Source organism: Scardinius erythrophthalmus (assembly GCF_964197995.2).
Source record: "Scardinius erythrophthalmus genome assembly, chromosome: 17".
Taxonomy (NCBI): Eukaryota; Metazoa; Chordata; class Actinopteri; order Cypriniformes; family Leuciscidae; genus Scardinius; species Scardinius erythrophthalmus.
In genome coordinates, this window is record NC_138237.1 from 20,213,249 (window position 1) to 20,232,992 (window position 19,744).

Below are 19,744 nucleotides of genomic sequence, written 5' to 3' on the forward strand. Positions count from 1 at the left end.
TGTGCAATTCATAGGCTTCCCATTTTTAATACACTTTACCTGGTTAACTTTCATCCTGATCAAGCTCGCTTGTGTCTGGCACTGCTGGATATTTACTGGGGGATGTCAAAAAGGAATGCAGACACAAATTAACAGGGCAAAAAAGGAGGCAAGGCCTCCTGGTTTGACTGTAACACACAACCCGGTGCCAGGAACATCGTGCGTCTTCATTACACAAAGAATTAAGAACCATTAAGACAATGGCTTTGATGGAAACAACAGAGGTAGCCTACTTTCAGAAACAGCAGGAGTGCCGGGGAAAGTTCCCATGAGGACTTTTCTGCAGATATCCAGAGGAAATTTCCATGACCATTTGTAGGGGGTGACAGCTGTCCCAGCTCTGGCCTTTTATAAGGTAGTAAAAGTGTCTCCTCATCCATACACTCCAGAGCTGACCAGCCCCCCTGCTGATGACCCACACCCGCTGGGCACACAAACAGGTAGCTACTATTACCCAAATAATAAGTAACAGGACTATCCTAATGACCACTTTTAAAACCAGCAATTAAGGCAGTTTTTTTTTTTACTCAAGTTAAATCTATTGTACAAGAATACTTTAATATACAGAGGGATCTGAGGTAGTAAAATTTAGCAAAGAGAGATTTGATCACGCTAACTGGATTTTTAACAAATGTTTTTTATATGATAAAGTGATCACAAACACACATAAATGCATGTATACTAACCTGAAAGCCTGAAGCGTGTGCACAGAGCTGCTGTAGTGCTTGAGGAAAAGTCTGAGGGCTCCGATTGTCCATTTATCTGACCGGCACGGTTCAATGAACTGCGAGGAGAAGCGAAAATCATTCTGTCACATTCAACCTGGGACTATTCGGGGGACAAATATCACCTCATGGCGTGCCATGCAGTTTATCTACAGTGTCAGTGCATTACCTTCTCCACAAGGTCGATGAACAGATCACGGACATCTTTGGTGTGTGTGTGTGTGTGAGTTTTGAAGCAATGCTAACTAGAGCTCTTGACAAATTATAATGTTCATCCACGTTATCCAACATAAAACAAATAAAAAATAAAACAAATTTTAAATAAACATACAAATATATATATAGGGGGTGGACAATGAAACTGAAACACTGGCCAGTATAGAGTTGGAGGTTACGCCTTTTATATGCACGGACTAATTTTACATTCCTGCATTACTAAGTAATTAATTAATGTAATTAATTTTTTTCCTCTTAATTTTTCTGTAATTTAATTACAGGAAATAACAGTTGTATCAACTATATTACAATTCTATATAAAACAATAGTGGATTTAACATCAAAATTTAACATCTAATGTTAAACTGTATGTTGTTAATGTTATATATATATATATATATATATATATATATATATATATATATATATATATATATATATATATATATATATATATATTATTTATTTGAAAGAATTAAAGGGCAGTTTCATGCCTATCCTTGTATTGTTCAACTGGTCGAGGTTGATATGGGATTTAGAAAGTAATTAGTAATAAGCAATCCAATACTTTTTAGAGAGTAATTAGTACAATAATCGAATTACACTGTTAAAGATGTAATTAGTAGTTAGTAATTTAATACTTTTTTAACTAACTCAACACTTGTCTAAAAGGGATGTCCGGCTACTAAATCAGATTGTCTCCATCAGACCACAACTGCCCAAATCACTGCAGAATTAAATGCGCACCTCAACTCTCCTGTTTCCACCAAAGCTGTTCGTCGGGAGCTATTCACGGTCAGGCTGCTATAGCCAAACCTTTGGTCACTCGTGCCAATGCCAAATGTGTTTCATTGGGGCCAAGAGTGCAAATCTTGTGCTGTGGACAATGTGAAACATGTATTGTTCTCTGATGAGTCCACCTTCACTGTCTTCCCCACATCAGTGGGAGTAACGGTGTGAAGAAGCCCAGAAGAGGCTTAACACCTGGATTGTTGTTGCCCAGAGTGAAGCACGGCGGTGGATCAGTGATGGTTTGGTGCTGCGATATCATGGCATTCCCTACTGTACTTGATGGCCAAGAACTACCAAACCATTCTGGAGGACCATGTGCACCTAATGGTTTAAACATCGTACCCTGAAGGGCCGTGTAACAGCATGATAATGCACTGATACACACAGCAAGACTTGTGACAGAATGGTCTGATGACCATAAAAGTGAAGTTGAACATCTCCCATAGCCTGCACAGTCACCAGATCTACATATTATTGAGCCACTTTGGGGTATTTTGGAGGAGCAAATCAGAAAACATTTTCCTCCACCAGCATCACATAGTAACCGGGCTGGAAGAGGAATGGCTCAAAATCCCTCTGGCCACTGTAAGAGACTTGCATTGTATCTGTCATTCACAAGACGAAATGATGCGGTATTGGCCACAAAAGGAGGCCCTACAACATACTAATAAATTATTGTGGTCTAAAACCAGGTGTTTCAGTTTCATATATATATGAGAATGCATAAACTTGTAATGCCTTTTCTTTCCAATTAATTTTGCTTCATTACTATAACATTTCCCATTATGGATTTTCCAAATAGTTCCTAATTAGTGGCCATAGGCTGAACAATTGTTGCACTGTCACCTCCCTGCTTGCTTAAATTTTACTCTGCATGTCACCATTGCGTGCTACACAAAGACACTCACCAAATATGTGATTGGTGGAATACCATGCAAATGGTAGTAGTTGCTGCTGTAGTGTTTCTGCAGTGCATATTTGTTGTTTTTATTCATGCTTGTTTTCATAGTACCTACTTCTCTTTGAAATGCATTCTACTTGGTTTAGTGCAAAACAGTTTTGCAATGCATATTAGTAAGTACAGACAGTCTGAGGTGTCAGTGAACTGCCCCCACAGTCCAGTAGCTGATTAGCTGTAACAGCGCAAAAGTACTGTAGTACCCTAGCCTGGCAAGCCAGACCTACATCAAGATGTTAGGTCTGGCAACTCTCCATAGACACGGCTCAATCCGAGGGGCGGGATAAACGGCTGTGTTTCAAATTCCCTCTGCACGCAATAGGACAGCGCTTCAACCAACCAGAGCGTTTTCCCAACAGCGGAGCTAACGTTAGTTGATAGATTCAACTTTTGAATCTGGCCGGCAAAACTACAAACACATCTTCCTTTTTTAAGAATGACTTAAGTGCCGTTCTTTGCTCTTTTCTCAAAGAAAAACTTAACTCCAAGTCCTCCAGAGTCGCGGCCAAAGCCGATTTGAAAGACTGTTTTCCAGCAGCAGCTCTTCTTTGTTTTCAAGTAGCAGGGAACCGTCGCAACTCTGTCGTCATTATGTTAAGCCCGCCCCGCCTACTCTATACACGATGTGATTGGCCTGACCCAATTAAGTTTTAACAGCTCCGAAAGTCAACGGAGAGTTGCTAGACTACCCTGGCTGCAAAATACATTTTGCTGCCGCTAGGGTGCGTCTAGATTTCTAGGCTAGTAGTACCCTGTGTCAAAACGACTTTTAGCAAAGAACACAATGGCGGCAAAGTTCCTGCAGAGAGACATGGCTGAATCAGTGAGAGGACAGGGGAGAGTGTGAAAAGCGAGAAGGGAACAGAAAAGAGCATATGAGGAGAACAATTAATGGAGGAGAAAAACAAAGCAAAACAGTAAGAGGATGACCAGAACAGAAACATCAGTTTTAAGATATGCCTGTGTGTATCCTAGGTTTGGTCAGGTTTACGATTGCTTTCAATTATAACTCCAAAAGCTTTCACTGGTGAAGCTGGTTGTATTAAATCACAAAAGCATCTTAATCTTTATAACAAGAACAGGTAAGAAATATGTTTTTTGGCTCACATTTACATCCTTGGTATTGGAAAGTTAGAAATGGTCACAATTTCAATAGGTGGAACAGCTGCTGTTTAACACTTGTAAGGGAATGGTAGAGAATATACTGTATATGCTTCATTTGGCCTCATGTGTGAAGGTCTCACCTTGCTAGAACATCAGACAGGAGAAAGTGATGTTAGATGTTCTCCACTAGGGGGCCTTTTAGCTCTTCCACCACTTTGGTGAAATTGTCAAAATGAGAAAAGGGTCAAAAGGGGTTAAAATAGTAATCATTTATATTTAAGTCCCATTATTTAACAGTAGTTAATGCATTGACTAACATTAACCTTCAACAGTGAGCAATATATTTGTTACAGTATTTATTAATCTCTGTTAACGTTAGGTGCTGTATGTCATTTTTTGACTGTTCTAAAGCATAAAAATACCATAATATATATGCAGATATTAAAGACAACATACAAAGTTCAAATGCAAAAACAATGCTACAGCCAGTTATTCTACTTTGAAAAGTGCATCCCATGTCTGAATGTTTTTGTTTTGGTCTGTGTGATCCCACCCACTGCCAATTTACCCAGAAGTATTTCGACACCCCCGTTTGCCAGAAAACACTGTGTATTGCAGCCATGGAAGCCAGCAAACTAACTGGGTCAGAGATCCAGAATTCTACCCGACCTAAAAAGCCTCTGCATTCACATACACAGCTCTATGAACAGAGACATATTATAGTACACTGACAAAATAATTTCTGTAAAATAGCATTGCAAATCATGCAATATTCATCCTTTTCTAGTGAGGCATTCAAAAATACAAGAAGTCAGAGTGTTTGCGCCACCTGTCGACAACAGCTCTTGTGTGCAATCCCAGTCTTTCAACTGATGTTGTCCAAGTCTTTTTTGTTCCCATAGGAGTTTCTTACCGAGCACCTCCCTGGCATACACACTATCAAACTCATAAATGTGGCAAGAAACAAAAAACCTCAACAAAACACAGATTATGCCCTAGCTCAGTGGTTTTCAAACTTTTTCAAGAGCGACCCTTTTTTTTTTTTTTTTTTATTGACGCGACCCATAGGCCTATATAGGCCTATTCTTAAGCCTTTTGTTAACAACCGCTTTTGATGATGCACGTGCAGTGGCTTATCCGTGACGCGATCGTAACGCAAAGTTGATTCTGCACTCTTTTGATCTAGCTAAAGCTACAGGGATGCTAATGAACCGGTAAACCATTAACCATTGTAAGAATTTTAACCAATTAATAGCCTACTATCGTTTGCTGTATGCTTAAAAAATTCACTAAAAATATTCCACAACAAATCCTTTAAATTTAATGATATTCAGAACAGAACAAGAATGAAAATATATATATATCTATAAACAAGCCAAAGCGAAATAATTTAAAGCGAAAGTGAAAGTAAGCGGCGTTGGGCACACGTAACTCTCTCATTCGAATACATTTTTTTCCATATTCGCGATTTATTTGGATGCTAAACTATTATTTATTATAGGCTTATAAGAAAAAATGAAAATGATTATCCCCCCAAATTTTAAATATTTATTAGGCTTCAAAAAATATAAAAACTTTTAATTTAAGTGAACTTAAAACAAACCTTACATAAACCCATTATAAATGTCATATTTACCTGTGCCTTTCCTGTCTAACAAGTATGAAATATACAAAAAATTGAATATGATTATCAAAACATTCTGCACTGCATAAATTATAAACTAAATATAGATAAATCCTTATTAAAGCTACAAGCATTCTTTAGTCAAGAGCAGTTAGTAATTTTCTCCGAGAATTAGCTGCTGCCACTTTAGGACCAGCCACAGCTGACGATCTCACGCATCCCTTTCTCTCACTACTCTTTACTTTAATTTAAGATTTTATTTAACTCATTTAAGACTGTTATTGTGAGGATACTCGACAAAAGAGTGGGGGTTCAATCTTCAGATGGCTGGCAGGAGCCGCCACTGGCATGTCACGTGACCGTCAGTGGCAGACTGGCAGCTGCCAGTCTGATTCTGGTATATCACGTGACCTGCCAGTGGTTGGCTATTGTCTGGCAGTCTGCCTTTTGCAAGTTTCAGAAAACATTGATTTTTGCCAGTTTATCTGTTTTGTATGTTCCTCCCTCTCTAGCTCGTGTATTATGCATCTGTTGATATGATTATGTTCTTTTGCATGATTGGCATTTTAGAGAATTCAGACTGGTTGCTTACTGACGCTCAGTCCAGTCAGCTGAACTGCGTGTATAACGCGTTGTCTGAAACTCTCGCTGTAAGGTAATGCATTGTTTTATTTTTATGAATGGAATCTCATTCATCTATTATTTAGTATTAGTAATGTTTTAGAGAATTTTATCCCAATTAAACCAGTTAAAATGGACGTGATCAGACTGGTTGCTTACTGACGCTTTACCGGATGCTCAATCCAGTCAGCCGCGGCTGAACTGCGTGTATAACGCGTTGTCTGACACTCTCGCTGTAAGGAAATACATTGTTTTCTTTTTATGAATGGAATCTCGTGCATCTATAATTTAGTATTAGTGATGTTTTAGAACATTTTATACCAATTAAACCAGTTAAAATGGACGTGATCAGACTGGTTGCTTACTGACGCTTTACCGGATGCTCAATCCAGTCAGCCGCGGCTGAACTGCGTGTATAACGCGTTGTCTGACACTCTCGCTGTAAGGAAATACATTGTTTTATTTTTATGAATGGAATCTCGTGCATCTATAATTTAGTATTAGTGATGTTTTAGAACATTTTATCCCAATTAAACCAGTTAAAATGGACGTGATCAGACTGGTTGCTTACTGACGCTTTACCGGATGCTCAATCCAGTCAGCCGCGGCTGAACTGCGTGTATAACGCGTTGTCTGACACTCTCGCTGTAAGGAAATAAATTGTTTTCTTTTTATGAATGGAATCTCGTGCATCTATAATTTAGAATTAGTGATGTTTTATGGAATTTTATCCCAATTAAACCAGTTAAAATGGATGTGATCAGACTGGTTGCTTACTGACGCTTTACCGGATGCTCAATCCAGTCAGCCGCGGCTGAACTGCGTGTATAACGCGTTGTCTGACACTCTCGCTGTAAGGAAATACATTGTTTTCTTTTTATGAATGGAATCTCATGCATCTATTATTTAGTATTAGTTATGTTTTAGAGAATTTTATCCCAATTAAACCAGTTAAAATGGACGTGATCAGACTGGTTGCTTACTGACGCTTTGCTGGGCGCTCAATCCAGTCAGCCGCGGCTGAACTGCGTGTATAACGCGTTGTCTGACACTCTCGCTGTAAGGAAATACATTGTTTTCTTTTTATGGTCACGTGAAATGCCAGAATCAGACTGGCAGACGCCAACCAGCCACTGACAGGTCACGTGAAATGCTCGAATCAGACTGGCAGACGCCAACCAGCCACTGACAGGTCACGTGAAATGCCAGAATCAGACTGGCAGACGCCAACTAGCCACTGACAGGTCACGTGAAATGCCAGATTCAGACTGGCAGACGCCATCCAGCCACTGACAGGTCACGTGAAATTCCAGAATCAGACTGGCAGACGCCAACCAGCCACTGACAGGTCACGTGAAATGCCAGAATCAGACTGTATGTCAACCAGCCACTGACAGGTCACGTGAAATTCCAGAATCAGACTGGCAGATGCCAACCAGCCACTGACAGGTCACGTGAAATGCTAGAATCAGACTGGCAGATGCCAACCAGCCACTGACAGGTCACGTGAAATGCCAGAATCAGACTGGCAGACGCCAACCAGCCACTGACAGGTCACGTGAAATGCCAGAATCAGACTGGCAGACGCCAACCAGCCACTGACAGGTCACGTGAAATGCCAGAATCAGACTGGCAAACGCCAACCAGCCACTGACAGGTCACGTGAAATGCCAGAATCAGACTGGCAGACGCCAACCAGCCACTGACAGGTCACGTGAAATGCCAGAATCAGACTGTATGCCAACCAGCCAGTGACAGGTCACGTGAAAATCCAGAATCAGACTGGCAGACGCCAACCAGCCACTGACAGGTCACGTGAAATGCCAGAATCAGACTGGCAGACGCCAACCAGCCACTGACAGGTCACGTGAAAATCCAGAATCAGACTGGCAGACGCCAACCAGCCACTGACAGGTCACGTGAAATGCCAGAATCAGACTGGCAGACGCCAACCAGCCACTGACAGGTCACGTGAAATTCCAGAATCAGACTGGCAGACGCCAACCAGCCACTGACAGGTCACGTGAAATGCCAGAATCAGACTGGCAAACGCCAACCAGCCACTGACAGGTCACGTGAAATGCCAGAATCAGACTGTATGCCAACCAGCCACTGACAGGTCACGTGAAATGCCAGTGGCGGCTCCTGCCGGCACTGACAGGTCACATGACATGCCAGTGGCGGCTCCTGCCAGCCAGCTGAAGATTGAACCCCTACTGGGACAAAACGGACATGGCATACATGTGTGTTGTTCGTTCTAGCGCGAAAGAGAACTTGATACTGGCGCGCGTCTATCTGTGGGTCGTGTGTGTGTGTGTGTGTGTCAGGAGGACATTCACTGACAGCGTGTTCTCTTTTGTCTTGTCGCGCATGAAAAAGCATTTGCACGAATAAGAGCGGGATCATATAACGATAGCTTAGTTACTGTTGTTGTTTCTGGCGTTTCATCGCCTGTGCCGCAAACGCGATACCACGGAGGAGCAGGACCGAGCCTATGTCGATGCGTCCACGTCCGGGAACATCGCGTGCACACTATATAAACAAATTATAGCAAACGGGATTTTGGATTTTGAAAAGTGGGGAGGACATGTCCCCCCTGTCCCCATTGGAAATTACGCTCGTGGGCTTCTTTGTACTTCACTCATGTTCCAATATCGATCCCTCTTCAGAAAATCACCCTCTTCACATGCGCAAAAATGTGCTTGGAAACATCACAGTGGAGCGGTGCTTACGCTGAATGGCACGAACTGTAGGCTATTGACTATTTAAACAGAGCAGTGTAATTTTTATGTGAGGTTGACTATTTTATTTTGATAATGAACCGGCTGCGATGTCAAGATTGCAATGCTGGAATGCGTGTGAGGCGCCACCGGCACGATGGAATCATTTAAATATACTCCGTTATTTTGTTCAGGACATCATTCGAAACTGCAACGTATTTATTTATATTTGTGTACACTCGCAATAAAACACAACATTGTGCTTTTGTAAAATAAAGAAAATAAACAAACTGCGGTCTCGGTTTCCTTTCCGTCAACTTGTTTGTGAGGCACCGCGCCAAACGAACCAAACTCAGCAGCATGCTGTCAGTTTTTTCTTTCGTTTTATTAATCTATTAATTGTTTAAATAGCCATATTGTGTGTGTTTCTTTTATATAGACTATGGTTTTATGAAAACAAATTTTGTTTTTTAATTTAATTATATTTTCCTTAAATCGTCCTGGCGACCCATATTTTAAGTCTCGCGACCCACCCGAGGGTCGCGACCCAGGGTTTGAAAACCACTGCCCTAGCTAACTAAAACTTATTTGGTAATATTATAGAATATGGATGCAAACTCTAGTAGGACCACAGACCTCTCAATAAGCATGGTTTGAGTGAGGAGGGATCTGGAAAAGAAGCTGATTGGCCACTTTGGAAGGGGACTGTAGGAGCTGCTCACACATCTGGAATGTCCTGAACTGGTCCATGGTGTCGCTGTTTAAAACGCCTGCATTGGCTTCACAACCCAACAAGGCTCCTGCTTCCACATTTTCACTGCATCTCTGACTGTTTACCAAGATGAAGAGTATATCATCACCTGAAATGATAAACGGAAAAGTGCGTATTACAAGCTCATAAAAATGTATTAACCTGTGTGTCCATCCAACCACAGTTGGTACACATCTTCACCCAGGACAGTGGTACCACTGGAATACGTATTCCCAACAAACACATCTAACTCCGTAGACATTTTCATAAAAAGCAAGAAGTAATAAATAAAATATTTTAAATAATGTATTAAAAACACATAGCGGTCATAGCTGCGTTGACTAACATTTTGACTGGTAACAACAAATGGAATGTCCATGTGGATTTTAGAAAATGCCAATAGTTTATTATTTGCTAAACAGTTTGTGCTTAGGCCTATATTTAAAGACAAATCTAAGTAATACATGACCACTGTAACCTGTTTATTCAAAGACAATTTACGTCAAACTGATGATTTAAACTTATCGTGTTATTTTTTGTTTTGTGCTGAAAGGTCAGTCAATAAAGACGCTGTTAGCTGATGTTAAAATACGGCAAAAGGTGCATCGCTCTGTAGAACCTTGATCTTATTACGCATTTACAATTCCAAACACGCACGTGCAGATCTATCTATATGCGCTTTATGCAGAAACACAAACAAATAATAGCATATGAGCACTGCTGCTGTGGTACATGTAAGGAGAAAATGTTGTCAAACTCCTGATAGTCGTGTGAATCATGTTCTGACTGGTGGTTTGATTGACTCTCCAGCTGAACTACATTCACCAGACATTGCCCTCCGTCGAGCGTTCGGTCTGATAGAATAATTATGTGTGACTGCCACCTGCTGCTAAGGAATAAACAAAGCGCATGATTGTAAAAACAGCTGAACAAAATGTTGAGAAATATTATGTTATTTTATGTTTGGGTGTTTTAATGTCCCGGTATAACATTTTGCGCTTGTGTAATGTTTCTGACTTACACTTTATCAGCAAACTTGCAACAACCGTTGCCTACATTAGCCATGTAGCCTAAGGAAACATGCATTGAGGCATTTTTGGGTAATTCAATTATCTTTAATGTTAATAATTGACTAAATCTGCACATCTCCAAAGTAATTATTTGTGGTAAAACTATTGGAGGTTCAGTTGCCATTGGAAAAATTATATGATTTAGTGTTATTTTGAAGAAGAATAATCCCATCTGTTAATAACTCTACCATTCAAAAAGTTTTGGGTTAGAAAATGTTTTTAAAGAAACAAGGACGGGCAGTAAAGACTTATATTGTTAGCCTACAAAAATTAAATGTCAAATAAAAGCTAGTCTTTTGAAATTTGTATTAAATCCCATCACAGGAATAAATTACATTTTAATATATATCAAAATAGAAAACAGTCATTTTAAATTGTGATAATATTTCACAAAATGACTGTTTTTACTGTACTTTTAAACAGTACATAATAGCTAAATAAATATACAATTTATGGAGCTTACGCCCTACACCCTACACCCATGGTACAAAAAGATTCGACAGAAAAACACCATTTGAAGCTGTGGTTTATTACAAAAACAAGTAAAACAAATCTGCATGCTAGATAATAATTCTCAAGGTACCTGTATCAGTGAAATATATTTCAACATTTCGCTTTCTTTAACAAATATAAGCCTATTACGTTATATAATACACAGCTGATCTGACCAGCAGATTTCAGCACTAAACATGACCAGCATCAGTGTTTATTCTGGGTTTGGGTCATTTAACTTGCAGATGGGCATATGTGCCTCAAAAACCAACTCTAGTCTTTCTCTCTCCCTTTCAAGTGCAGCGATCTCTTCTTCCAGCTGTGTCTTCACGTGTTCCAAATGATCCGTCTCCTGAAAGACAAAGCGCAAGCTCAGGACATACAACTAGGCTTCTGTATAGCATTTATACCACAAATAATAACTCATCTCACATTCTGTAATTTGTCTATAAGCATCCGACGGCGATCCCGACATCTGGCAGCTGCTACTCTGTTCCTTTCCCTGCGGATCCTTATCCTGTCAAGTTCCTCAGAGGACATCTATAAAAGAAGGCCATCTTAAGACTAATTTCATTTAAGAACCATTAAGCGTAAAGGGATAGTTCACCCAAAAATGAAAATTATCCCAATATTTACTCACCCTCAAGACATCCTATGTGACTTTCTTCTTTCAGCCAAACACAATCAGGGTTATATTAAAAAATATCCTGGCTCTCCCAAGCTTTATAATGGGAGTGAATGAAGTCCAGCATCCATCCATCATTAAAGTAATCCAAAAAGCTCCAGGGAGTTAATAATTGCCTTCTGAAGTGAAGCAATGCAATTGTGTAAGATAAATATTAATATTTAAAACTTTAAAACTATACTGTATAATCACTGGCTTCTGGTAACAGTCTAGCAGAAGAGTGACCTCTGACCCGACGTATTGACGAAAGCAGAAGTACAGAGAATAGAGCAAAACAAAACAACGGTCACGAATTAGAAGTCTAAAACGAGAATTTTTAAAGAGAAATGCTGGTGGAGCTTGAGTTTGTTGCCCAGCCCATATTTGTTTGAACCACGAGAGGCGGCTACTCTCACCTAAGCTTACGCTACACCTACATCATACGCCATAAGCCGGAACTCGACTCTCTCGTGAACATGTGGATAGACCTTACTACAAAAATGCATCGCTTTGCTACAGAATGCCTTTATTAACCCCCTGGAGCTGTATGGATTACTTTTATGATGGATGGATGTGTTTTTTTGGGCTTCAAAAAAAAAAAAATGGTACCATTCACTCTCATAAAGCTTGAAAGAGCCAGGATATTTTTTTATATAAATCTGATTGTGTTTGGCTGAAAGAAGAAACTCATCTACACCTAGGATAACTTGAGGGTGAGTAAATTATGGGATAATTTTCAGTTATAGGTGAACTAACCCTTTAAGTCTAAAAGAGTGATGGTGCTGCCATCTTACGGCTGATAACAAGAAAGCATACGCACAGCAATTCTACCCTATTCCAAATATGCTATTCCTGTTACTCATCCATTGGCACCAATGTCAAAGTGATCCATCTGAGCCTGCGCTTTAAGATTCCCGCTCAAATACCACAGCACTGACTCACTCCTCATGCCCCTTTGTGATTCAGGTGTGAGTCATTTCAATATTTTACCATAAATGAATGAGTCACCGGAACCACTCAAGTTCACTTTCACTATTTTCTGCATTCCAAACTCTTAAAATATCAGAAATATTAGTAACTTACATGCTTATCAGTATGTCCTACTGCACTGTCCCCTACTGCTCCGTTATAGGACTGGTCTGGACAGGAGCACTGTGGCAGACAGGGGCAGTTAGGCATGGTGGTGCTGGGTATGAATGAACAAAATGTTCCCAATGTGGCCTCTGATTGGGAAAGTAGAGAGGACTGCAGAAGCCACTGAAGATCTGGACTAGATGTAATTACATCAAGACTTGGGCTAGATGTAGTCTCCTCAGTGAGATTCTGCAAAATAAATGAAATAAATTGTTGACAATTATAGTCTTTATTGCAGAAGAAAAAACCTTCACCATATTAAACAACTGTTAGCTCTGAGGTATTCCTTTTATTTAATTAAGTTGATTTGAAAATATATTCAAGTAGGCTAAATATCCTAAAATATTTAAAAAGTAAAAGAAAAAATAGCCTACCGAACGTATGTGAAAATCCGTTGAGTTTTCCGGGTCCATATATGCTGGAGGAATCTGGGAATCATGCATACGATGATACGATTCTCTTCCTTCATTATGATTCATTATGATCAAAACAAACCAGTATCCTGCTCGTTCATATTATTTCTCGTTGTTACGTTCGTTTAAATCCATCTCCCGTTAATTGAAATGTAGCTAACACAGATTCGATAGCAGAAAAATGACAAAATTATGATAAATCCATCAGAGCGAATGATACAAAATTAACCAAAACACGTGCTACAACTTTTCTTAAAATGTTTCAACGCCTCCACACACCCACTCTATCTCTCCTCCCCATCAGTGAAGCATCTATCGTTTCCAATCTACCGCCTTTTCTCCTCAGTGGATACTAATGTGCCTCTAATGGCCATTACATTCTTGCTAATAGCGCCAACTAACTGTCACTAAAATTATATTCACTGGGAAACCAAGCAAACGTCGCGAAGTTAAAAACATGTGGTTTGAGAGCTCCAGAAGCTTCCATAGCTCACACCCTACACGTTGAATTTCAATTACAGCCATATTTTGCCAATAGGTGACGTGTAGGTTTGAAATGTATGAATAAGCGAACCGTTGAAGAACTGGTAGGACATTCATGAATCACTGAACTGGGTAGAGAGCAAACACATGACATGTGCCTCATCTTATGTTTCATGGCTTAATTACCCAAGAAATTAAAGTGTTTAAAAGCCTATATGGATTTCATTTTTCATTTGGATTTGTGCGTGTGTGTGCGTATGGGACATCATTAGTTAGGTTAATTATAATATTTATGTTCTAAAAAATATTTACCAAAATCAGTGTGTTGTGACCAACGTGTAAAGTCATTTAGTTGTCTTCTGATTTCCAGCCAAGTATGAACGTCTCCAACATGCCTGTCAGGTAGTCTTGTCAATATAACTATTATTATTTCAAAAAAATTTTTTGAAAGAAGAAATTATGCTTATCAAGGCTGCATTTAAAAAAAAATAAAAAATACAGAAAAACAGTAACATTGTCCAGTATTATTACAATTTAAAATATACTTTAAAATATAATTTAGATGATGCAAAGCTGAATTTTCATCATAATTACTCCAGTCTTCAGTGTCTCATGATCCTTCAGAAATCATTCTGCTGATTTATTATCAATGTTGGAAAGAGTTGTGCTGCTTAATATTTTTTTTTAGAACCTGTGATACTTTTTTTTAAAGATTCTTTGATGAATATAAAGTTTAAAAAAAAACATTTATTTTAAATAGAAATCTTTTGTAACAATACAATACTGTTCAAATGTTTGGGGTCAGTAGTTTTTTTTTTTTTTTGAAAGAAATTAATACTTTTATTCAACAAGGATGTGATAAATTCATAAAAAGTGAAAGTAAAGATCTATATTGTTAGAAAATATTTCTATTGTTTCTATTATATTCTACTCTATTATGTTCTTTTTAACTTTTTATTCAACAAAGAATCCTGAAAAAAAATTAGGCAGCACAAATCTTTCCAACATTGATAATAAATCAGCATGTTGGAATGGTTTCTGAAGGATCATGTGACACTGAAGACTGGAGTAATGATGCTACAAATTCAGTTTTGCATCACAGAAATACAGTATATTAAAATAGAAAACCATTATTTTAAATTGTAATATTTCACAGTATTACCGTTTTTTCCTGTATTTTTGACCATATAAATTAAAAAACATTAAAAATAGTAATTTTTGACCGGTACTGTGTGTGTGTATATAGTCAACTTTTGAAGTGGATCAAAACCTTTCATCAAAGTTATACATGAATTTTGAACAATACCCATTCTTGTTAACTTTTAACAATCCATTAACTTTTTTGATCCACTTCAAATGTTGACTTTTGCGAGCAAATGCAAAAGCATTGAAATCCTATCTCATATCTTTTCCATCACCTTGTCCCTTTAGGGCTCCACAACACATGAATGCTGCTGAGAAAATAAATGCAAAGACAGAAGTATAATTTTGTCCAGTCAGAAACAGACTTGTAATAGGGATATGACTAAGCCTAGGCCTATGTGTCACACAACTTTGATGTCAGAGATAGAAAATGCCTGTTTAAGCTTATTTTTAAATAAGAATCAGCACAAATCCCATATAAAAAGTTTTATTATTAACAGTAAAGTTACACAATTTATTCCTTTTAATTTCACTGCTCTGTTTCCCCCCAAGGCAACAAGAAACTAAATGAATAGCAGATTTGACACATCCACAGTGAACTGTAGACACACACAGGGGTGTAAAGGACATATTATATAGGTCTGTAGGCCCCAACAGTAATATCAAACAGTTTAGGATTATTCAGTGTCCCGTCTTTGTCCAAAAGAAAGTAGAACTTGTACCCTTTGACTTTAAGAGGAATAAATGAAGGTGATTCCTGTCTGTGTGCATGACAGGTCACTTGAGTCAAAGGCACAGTTAGATGGTGAGCTCTGAGAGGTCCCAGCGGTGATTGTGTCGACACTGTCACGTTTTCACCTCCCTTATGCAGAATCACACGACTGACAGAACGACGGCTGAACAATACTGCCACTCCGACAATTCCTCCACCTACGACAACAGAAAAAATACATTTTATACAGCTTGAATACATAAAAATACAGATAAATTGCAGAGTTAAAAGCTTACCAATGATTAGGCACCCAAGAGTGAATCCATACCTCCAGGCATTTGAACCAAGGTTCATATCAAAACTGAAAAGCCCCCCTAACTCAGTTCTAACCTTTTGAGACTCCCCGCTAATTTTTCTTGTGTCTCGAAGACTTGTGAAAGCAAAGTGAGCCAGATATGCCCAGAATACAAACTGACCACCACAAAAAATGGCCAAAAGTCTGAAGAAACGGGTCCGGTCATGTTTAAAGAGAAGCACGTCCTTTGCGACGGCAGTGGAGGTGAAAGTATATGCGTTCCTGACTGAATTCACGCGCACGTGAGAACGCAGTGGACTCAAGATGCTTGTGAAATCATTTATTTTAACGAGCTGTGTCGCTGTAGACACGGAAGCTCTTAAAGACTGAATCCTAGTCAGTCGATAAGCTGAAATAAATGTGCGACAACGCTTTACGCCGAATAACACGCACTGAATAGCCATAGTTTAATAAAACGACTCTTCGAAACACTGAAATTTCAAACACGACACATACTCTTATCTAACATGCTGAGAGATGTGAACTGCACCAGGGAAGCGCCATGCTTGCTCTATTTTAAACTACGGAAGCCTCGTTGGTCCAATCGGTCCAGTTTAGCCTACTAAAATAGATCTTATACAAACAAAAATAGTTTTTTCTCAAAACTTTTTTGTTAATTGTTTATTACTATTTGTTCAAAACTATTCGTAAATAAATAAAAATAGTTTCTAAATGTTTTTCAAAATTTGCTGAAAAGCAAATGTGACAACTTACCCCATGTAATGTGACGCTCCGCTATTGGGCATTATTTATTCATTTATATTTTGTGTAAAAAAGACTGTACTATTTTCTCCGTACTGACATTGGCTTTTAAACATAGCCTACTATGAGTAAAAAAGAATGACCCGGTCTCCTCTATACATTCAAAACTCCTTTCCTGCTGTGTATAAAAGTAAACTTTGTTCAAAAATAGGCTACCTAATATTCCCTTAATTTATCAACTGATGTAGTTTCAACAAAGTGCACGGACACATTGTGTAGCAGCCTATAAACATATAGCTCGCGTAGCCTATTCATTTTCGCAGGGTACTTAGGTTTGTTTGTGTTTTCATTGTTTGTGTGGGAGGGTCGTTTTACTGTGACCCTTATCTGATTTTTGAGACATTAACATACTCCAAGCTAATTTGCATACAAAGGTTTCATTTACACTAAACTGGTGACAGCTTATGTTAAACTGTATTGTCTAATATAGCAAAGTCAGAACCCTTTTATTATATGAAACACCCATATTATAGGTTTCAAGAATTCGCAGTGTATTAAAACTTTAGTAGGCAAAATGTATGTGATAGGGCACTTTCGCCCCCTGCTGATAGCCCACTGTTACAGCGATACACCTCCATTCAGACAGACAAAACACCTAAACAAAGGAGTAGACCCACACCCAGACAGAAAACCTCAAGTCATGGTTTAAAAAGTTGATAAACTGACTAAAATTACATTAACAGTGTTCTAAAACTAACATGAACACTTTACTATTTAAAACAACACATAGTAAGCAGTTTATCTTTCTGGCTAAGGTTAGCATTAGTTTGAGAACCGGTTATACTTGTACCTGCACTGCGCCGTTACATTTCTGCGCATGCGCAACATCACCTGGCGGTTTCCTTGTTATAAGGAAAAGGATAGTTGAATTGTGGATAACTGTAGGTTGCGAGAGGATCCGCTTAAAAGCATCCATAGGAACTTAGTCGAACATATTCCATTCGCTAGGTTTTCGAAAATGCCTCGGGCATTCTTGGTCAAAAAAGTTAACATCGCTACTGGAAAAAGAAGCTGGAGTGAGATTCCGGAAACCGCGCGTGGGGAGTCTGGGGACGTATACATACCTGGTGAGTGTCTCGTTCATGTTCGTGTGTCACAGGCTTGAAAGTTAACAGAATTCAATACTTAATGCATAATTAAGGTATTATATAATTCATTTTATTTTGACAAATGCAGTTAGACTAAGCAATAAGAAAAATAGTTTCTCATTATTATTATATCCGAGCCATATTGACTATATTAATTTATTATTTTATTATATGTATTATGTCTTTTCCTTTTTTTATTAGCTATTATATTTAAATGTATTTTCAATGAATGTGAATTCTGACTCTGAATTCTAGATTTGTATAGTGTTTTATTTCACTGAATGCCTATGCTAATACTGATTACTGCTTTGTATTAAATAGGAAAAAAAACTTGCTGCATAAAAAAATTATTAAATTAATTAAGAGTACTTGAACTCAGTGGCCAGTCCAAATCTGTTGATCTCTCTTTTTCTGCTTTTGCTGCTCCCTAGAGTCCCTTTTTCCACCATATGTGCATGAAGTCTCTGAGGGAAGCATTGCAGAATACTCCTGCTTCACAACTGCACAAAACAAATTCCTGACTGCAAAGCTGCCATCCTCTGCTGCACAGGGTCAACTTAATCACAAGCCAGAATGCCGCATGAGGACCCAAAGAGTGCCTTACTTGCGCTCAAAGATAAAGGTGAGCTGACAATTCTTTTGGTTTAAAACGGCTGCTTTGGCACATGTAATAATGTTAGTGTGAATTTTCTGTGCTGTAGCAGGATATTATATCATTGTTCTTCCATTTTCAGATAACTACAGGTAATACGCCATCTCTTCTGTCAGTCATCCCAGAAAATGCGAGCAAATTAGCAGATATTCTACCTGCTGCATCAGTTTTATCCTGCCAGGTCTGTCAGAAGAAGTTTACTACAGCACGTATGCTGAAACGCCATGTAAAGTGCCACAGTGAAACAAAGAAGTACTCTTGTGAGCACTGTGGAAAAGGATTTAATGATACTTTTGATCTGAAGAGGCATGTACGCACACATACTGGTAAGTTTATGTTTATAATAATGTATATTTACATGTTTAAATATGTAAGTTTATATTATTTCAAATTTTTCTCCCAACTTCCAATATACAGGTGTGAGACCCTATAAGTGCACTCTGTGTGCTAAAGCCTTCACCCAGCGCTGCTCCTTAGAATCTCACCTAAAGAAGATCCATGCCATTTCTCAGCAGTATGCCTACAAAGAGCGTCGAGACAAACTGTATGTGTGTGAGGAGTGTGGCTTGACCGCACAGACACGGGACAGTCTGCAGAATCATCTTCAAGCTGAACATCCACAGAGACTTATAGCGAGAAAAAGCAACTATATACTGGCACATAGTGAGGAAGATAATGTGTCACTGTGTTCACCTGAAACCCCACAAATATAGTGCTGAGTAAAAAGAGAAAAATGAGAAGTCATTGATAGATGTTCCACTCTGCATGCACTTTTGTACAGCCGGTAATTCTAGGCAGAACCAAATGTCTTAGAATTATTGGACATAGGAAAATAATTCTGATGTAATGAATTGAATAAAAAAATTACACTGAAGCAGTATACTGTTCAAATGCATATTTCAGCAAAAATAAAAAGTCTGGTGTGTTGTAAGAGACGACCCTATTTTTTTCCTGAACGTACAGTCTTGTAAAATACAATATTGGCTACTTTTGAAAAAGATGATTTATTATGAAATAATATATAATGTAAATATCTTTAAGTGCAAAATGTAAAGTTTTTGGACACTTAATAACATGGTATTTGCGATTAAATAAAAATAAAAACTATATATTGAATGCAATAGGCAAAGTAGGACTTAGGTACATCTTTATATGTAATTTCATAATTATTTCTATTGTCCTTGAAATATGGTTAAAGTTTATTGTTGAATGTACTGACAATCATT

At 38.5% G+C, this 19,744-nt stretch overlaps 4 protein-coding genes across 5 annotated transcripts; 1 reads left to right on the forward strand and 3 right to left on the reverse strand.

The window, feature by feature from the left end:
* Nucleotides 1-43: 43 nt before the first annotated feature.
* Nucleotides 44-9,812, reverse strand: fibpb (fibroblast growth factor (acidic) intracellular binding protein b; the record flags this gene model as incomplete). Its single annotated transcript, XM_081391468.1, is given in 13 exon segments — nucleotides 44-95; nucleotides 726-823; nucleotides 934-981; nucleotides 984-1,053; nucleotides 3,975-4,006; nucleotides 4,010-4,047; nucleotides 4,499-4,514; nucleotides 4,664-4,699; nucleotides 4,703-4,739; nucleotides 4,741-4,758; nucleotides 9,436-9,456; nucleotides 9,458-9,659; nucleotides 9,713-9,812. Coding segments are annotated over 13 exon segments (768 nt in total).
* A 1,316-nt stretch (nucleotides 9,813-11,128) lies between these two features.
* On the reverse strand, nucleotides 11,129-13,928 carry fosl1b (FOS like 1, AP-1 transcription factor subunit b). 2 transcript variants are annotated; one of them, XM_081390851.1, is made up of 5 exons: nucleotides 13,285-13,747; nucleotides 13,061-13,099; nucleotides 12,860-12,928; nucleotides 11,545-11,652; nucleotides 11,129-11,464 (listed from the first exon to the last, which is right to left on the reverse strand). In XM_081390851.1, the coding sequence occupies exons 1-5, from the start codon at nucleotides 13,387-13,389 to the stop codon at nucleotides 11,327-11,329; spliced, it is 459 nt and encodes a 152-aa protein (XP_081246977.1). In that variant the 5' UTR covers nucleotides 13,390-13,747; the 3' UTR covers nucleotides 11,129-11,326. The 2 variants fall into 2 exon arrangements, with proteins under 2 accessions (XP_081246977.1, XP_081246976.1); XM_081390850.1 differs by having other exon boundaries at nucleotides 12,860-13,099; nucleotides 13,285-13,928.
* Nucleotides 13,929-15,420: 1,492 nt separating this feature from the next.
* Nucleotides 15,421-16,518, reverse strand: tmem223 (transmembrane protein 223). The gene is made up of 2 exons (XM_081390839.1): nucleotides 15,958-16,518; nucleotides 15,421-15,879 (listed from the first exon to the last, which is right to left on the reverse strand). Exons 1-2 carry the CDS (start codon nucleotides 16,418-16,420, stop codon nucleotides 15,581-15,583), a joined length of 762 nt encoding a protein of 253 aa, XP_081246965.1. The 5' UTR covers nucleotides 16,421-16,518; the 3' UTR covers nucleotides 15,421-15,580.
* Nucleotides 16,519-17,328: 810 nt separating this feature from the next.
* On the forward strand, nucleotides 17,329-19,447 carry ovol1b (ovo-like zinc finger 1b). The gene is made up of 4 exons (XM_081390838.1): nucleotides 17,329-17,845; nucleotides 18,298-18,488; nucleotides 18,601-18,844; nucleotides 18,936-19,447. The coding sequence occupies exons 1-4, from the start codon at nucleotides 17,737-17,739 to the stop codon at nucleotides 19,229-19,231; spliced, it is 840 nt and encodes a 279-aa protein (XP_081246964.1). The 5' UTR covers nucleotides 17,329-17,736; the 3' UTR covers nucleotides 19,232-19,447.
* The last annotated feature ends 297 nt before the right edge of the window (nucleotides 19,448-19,744 follow it).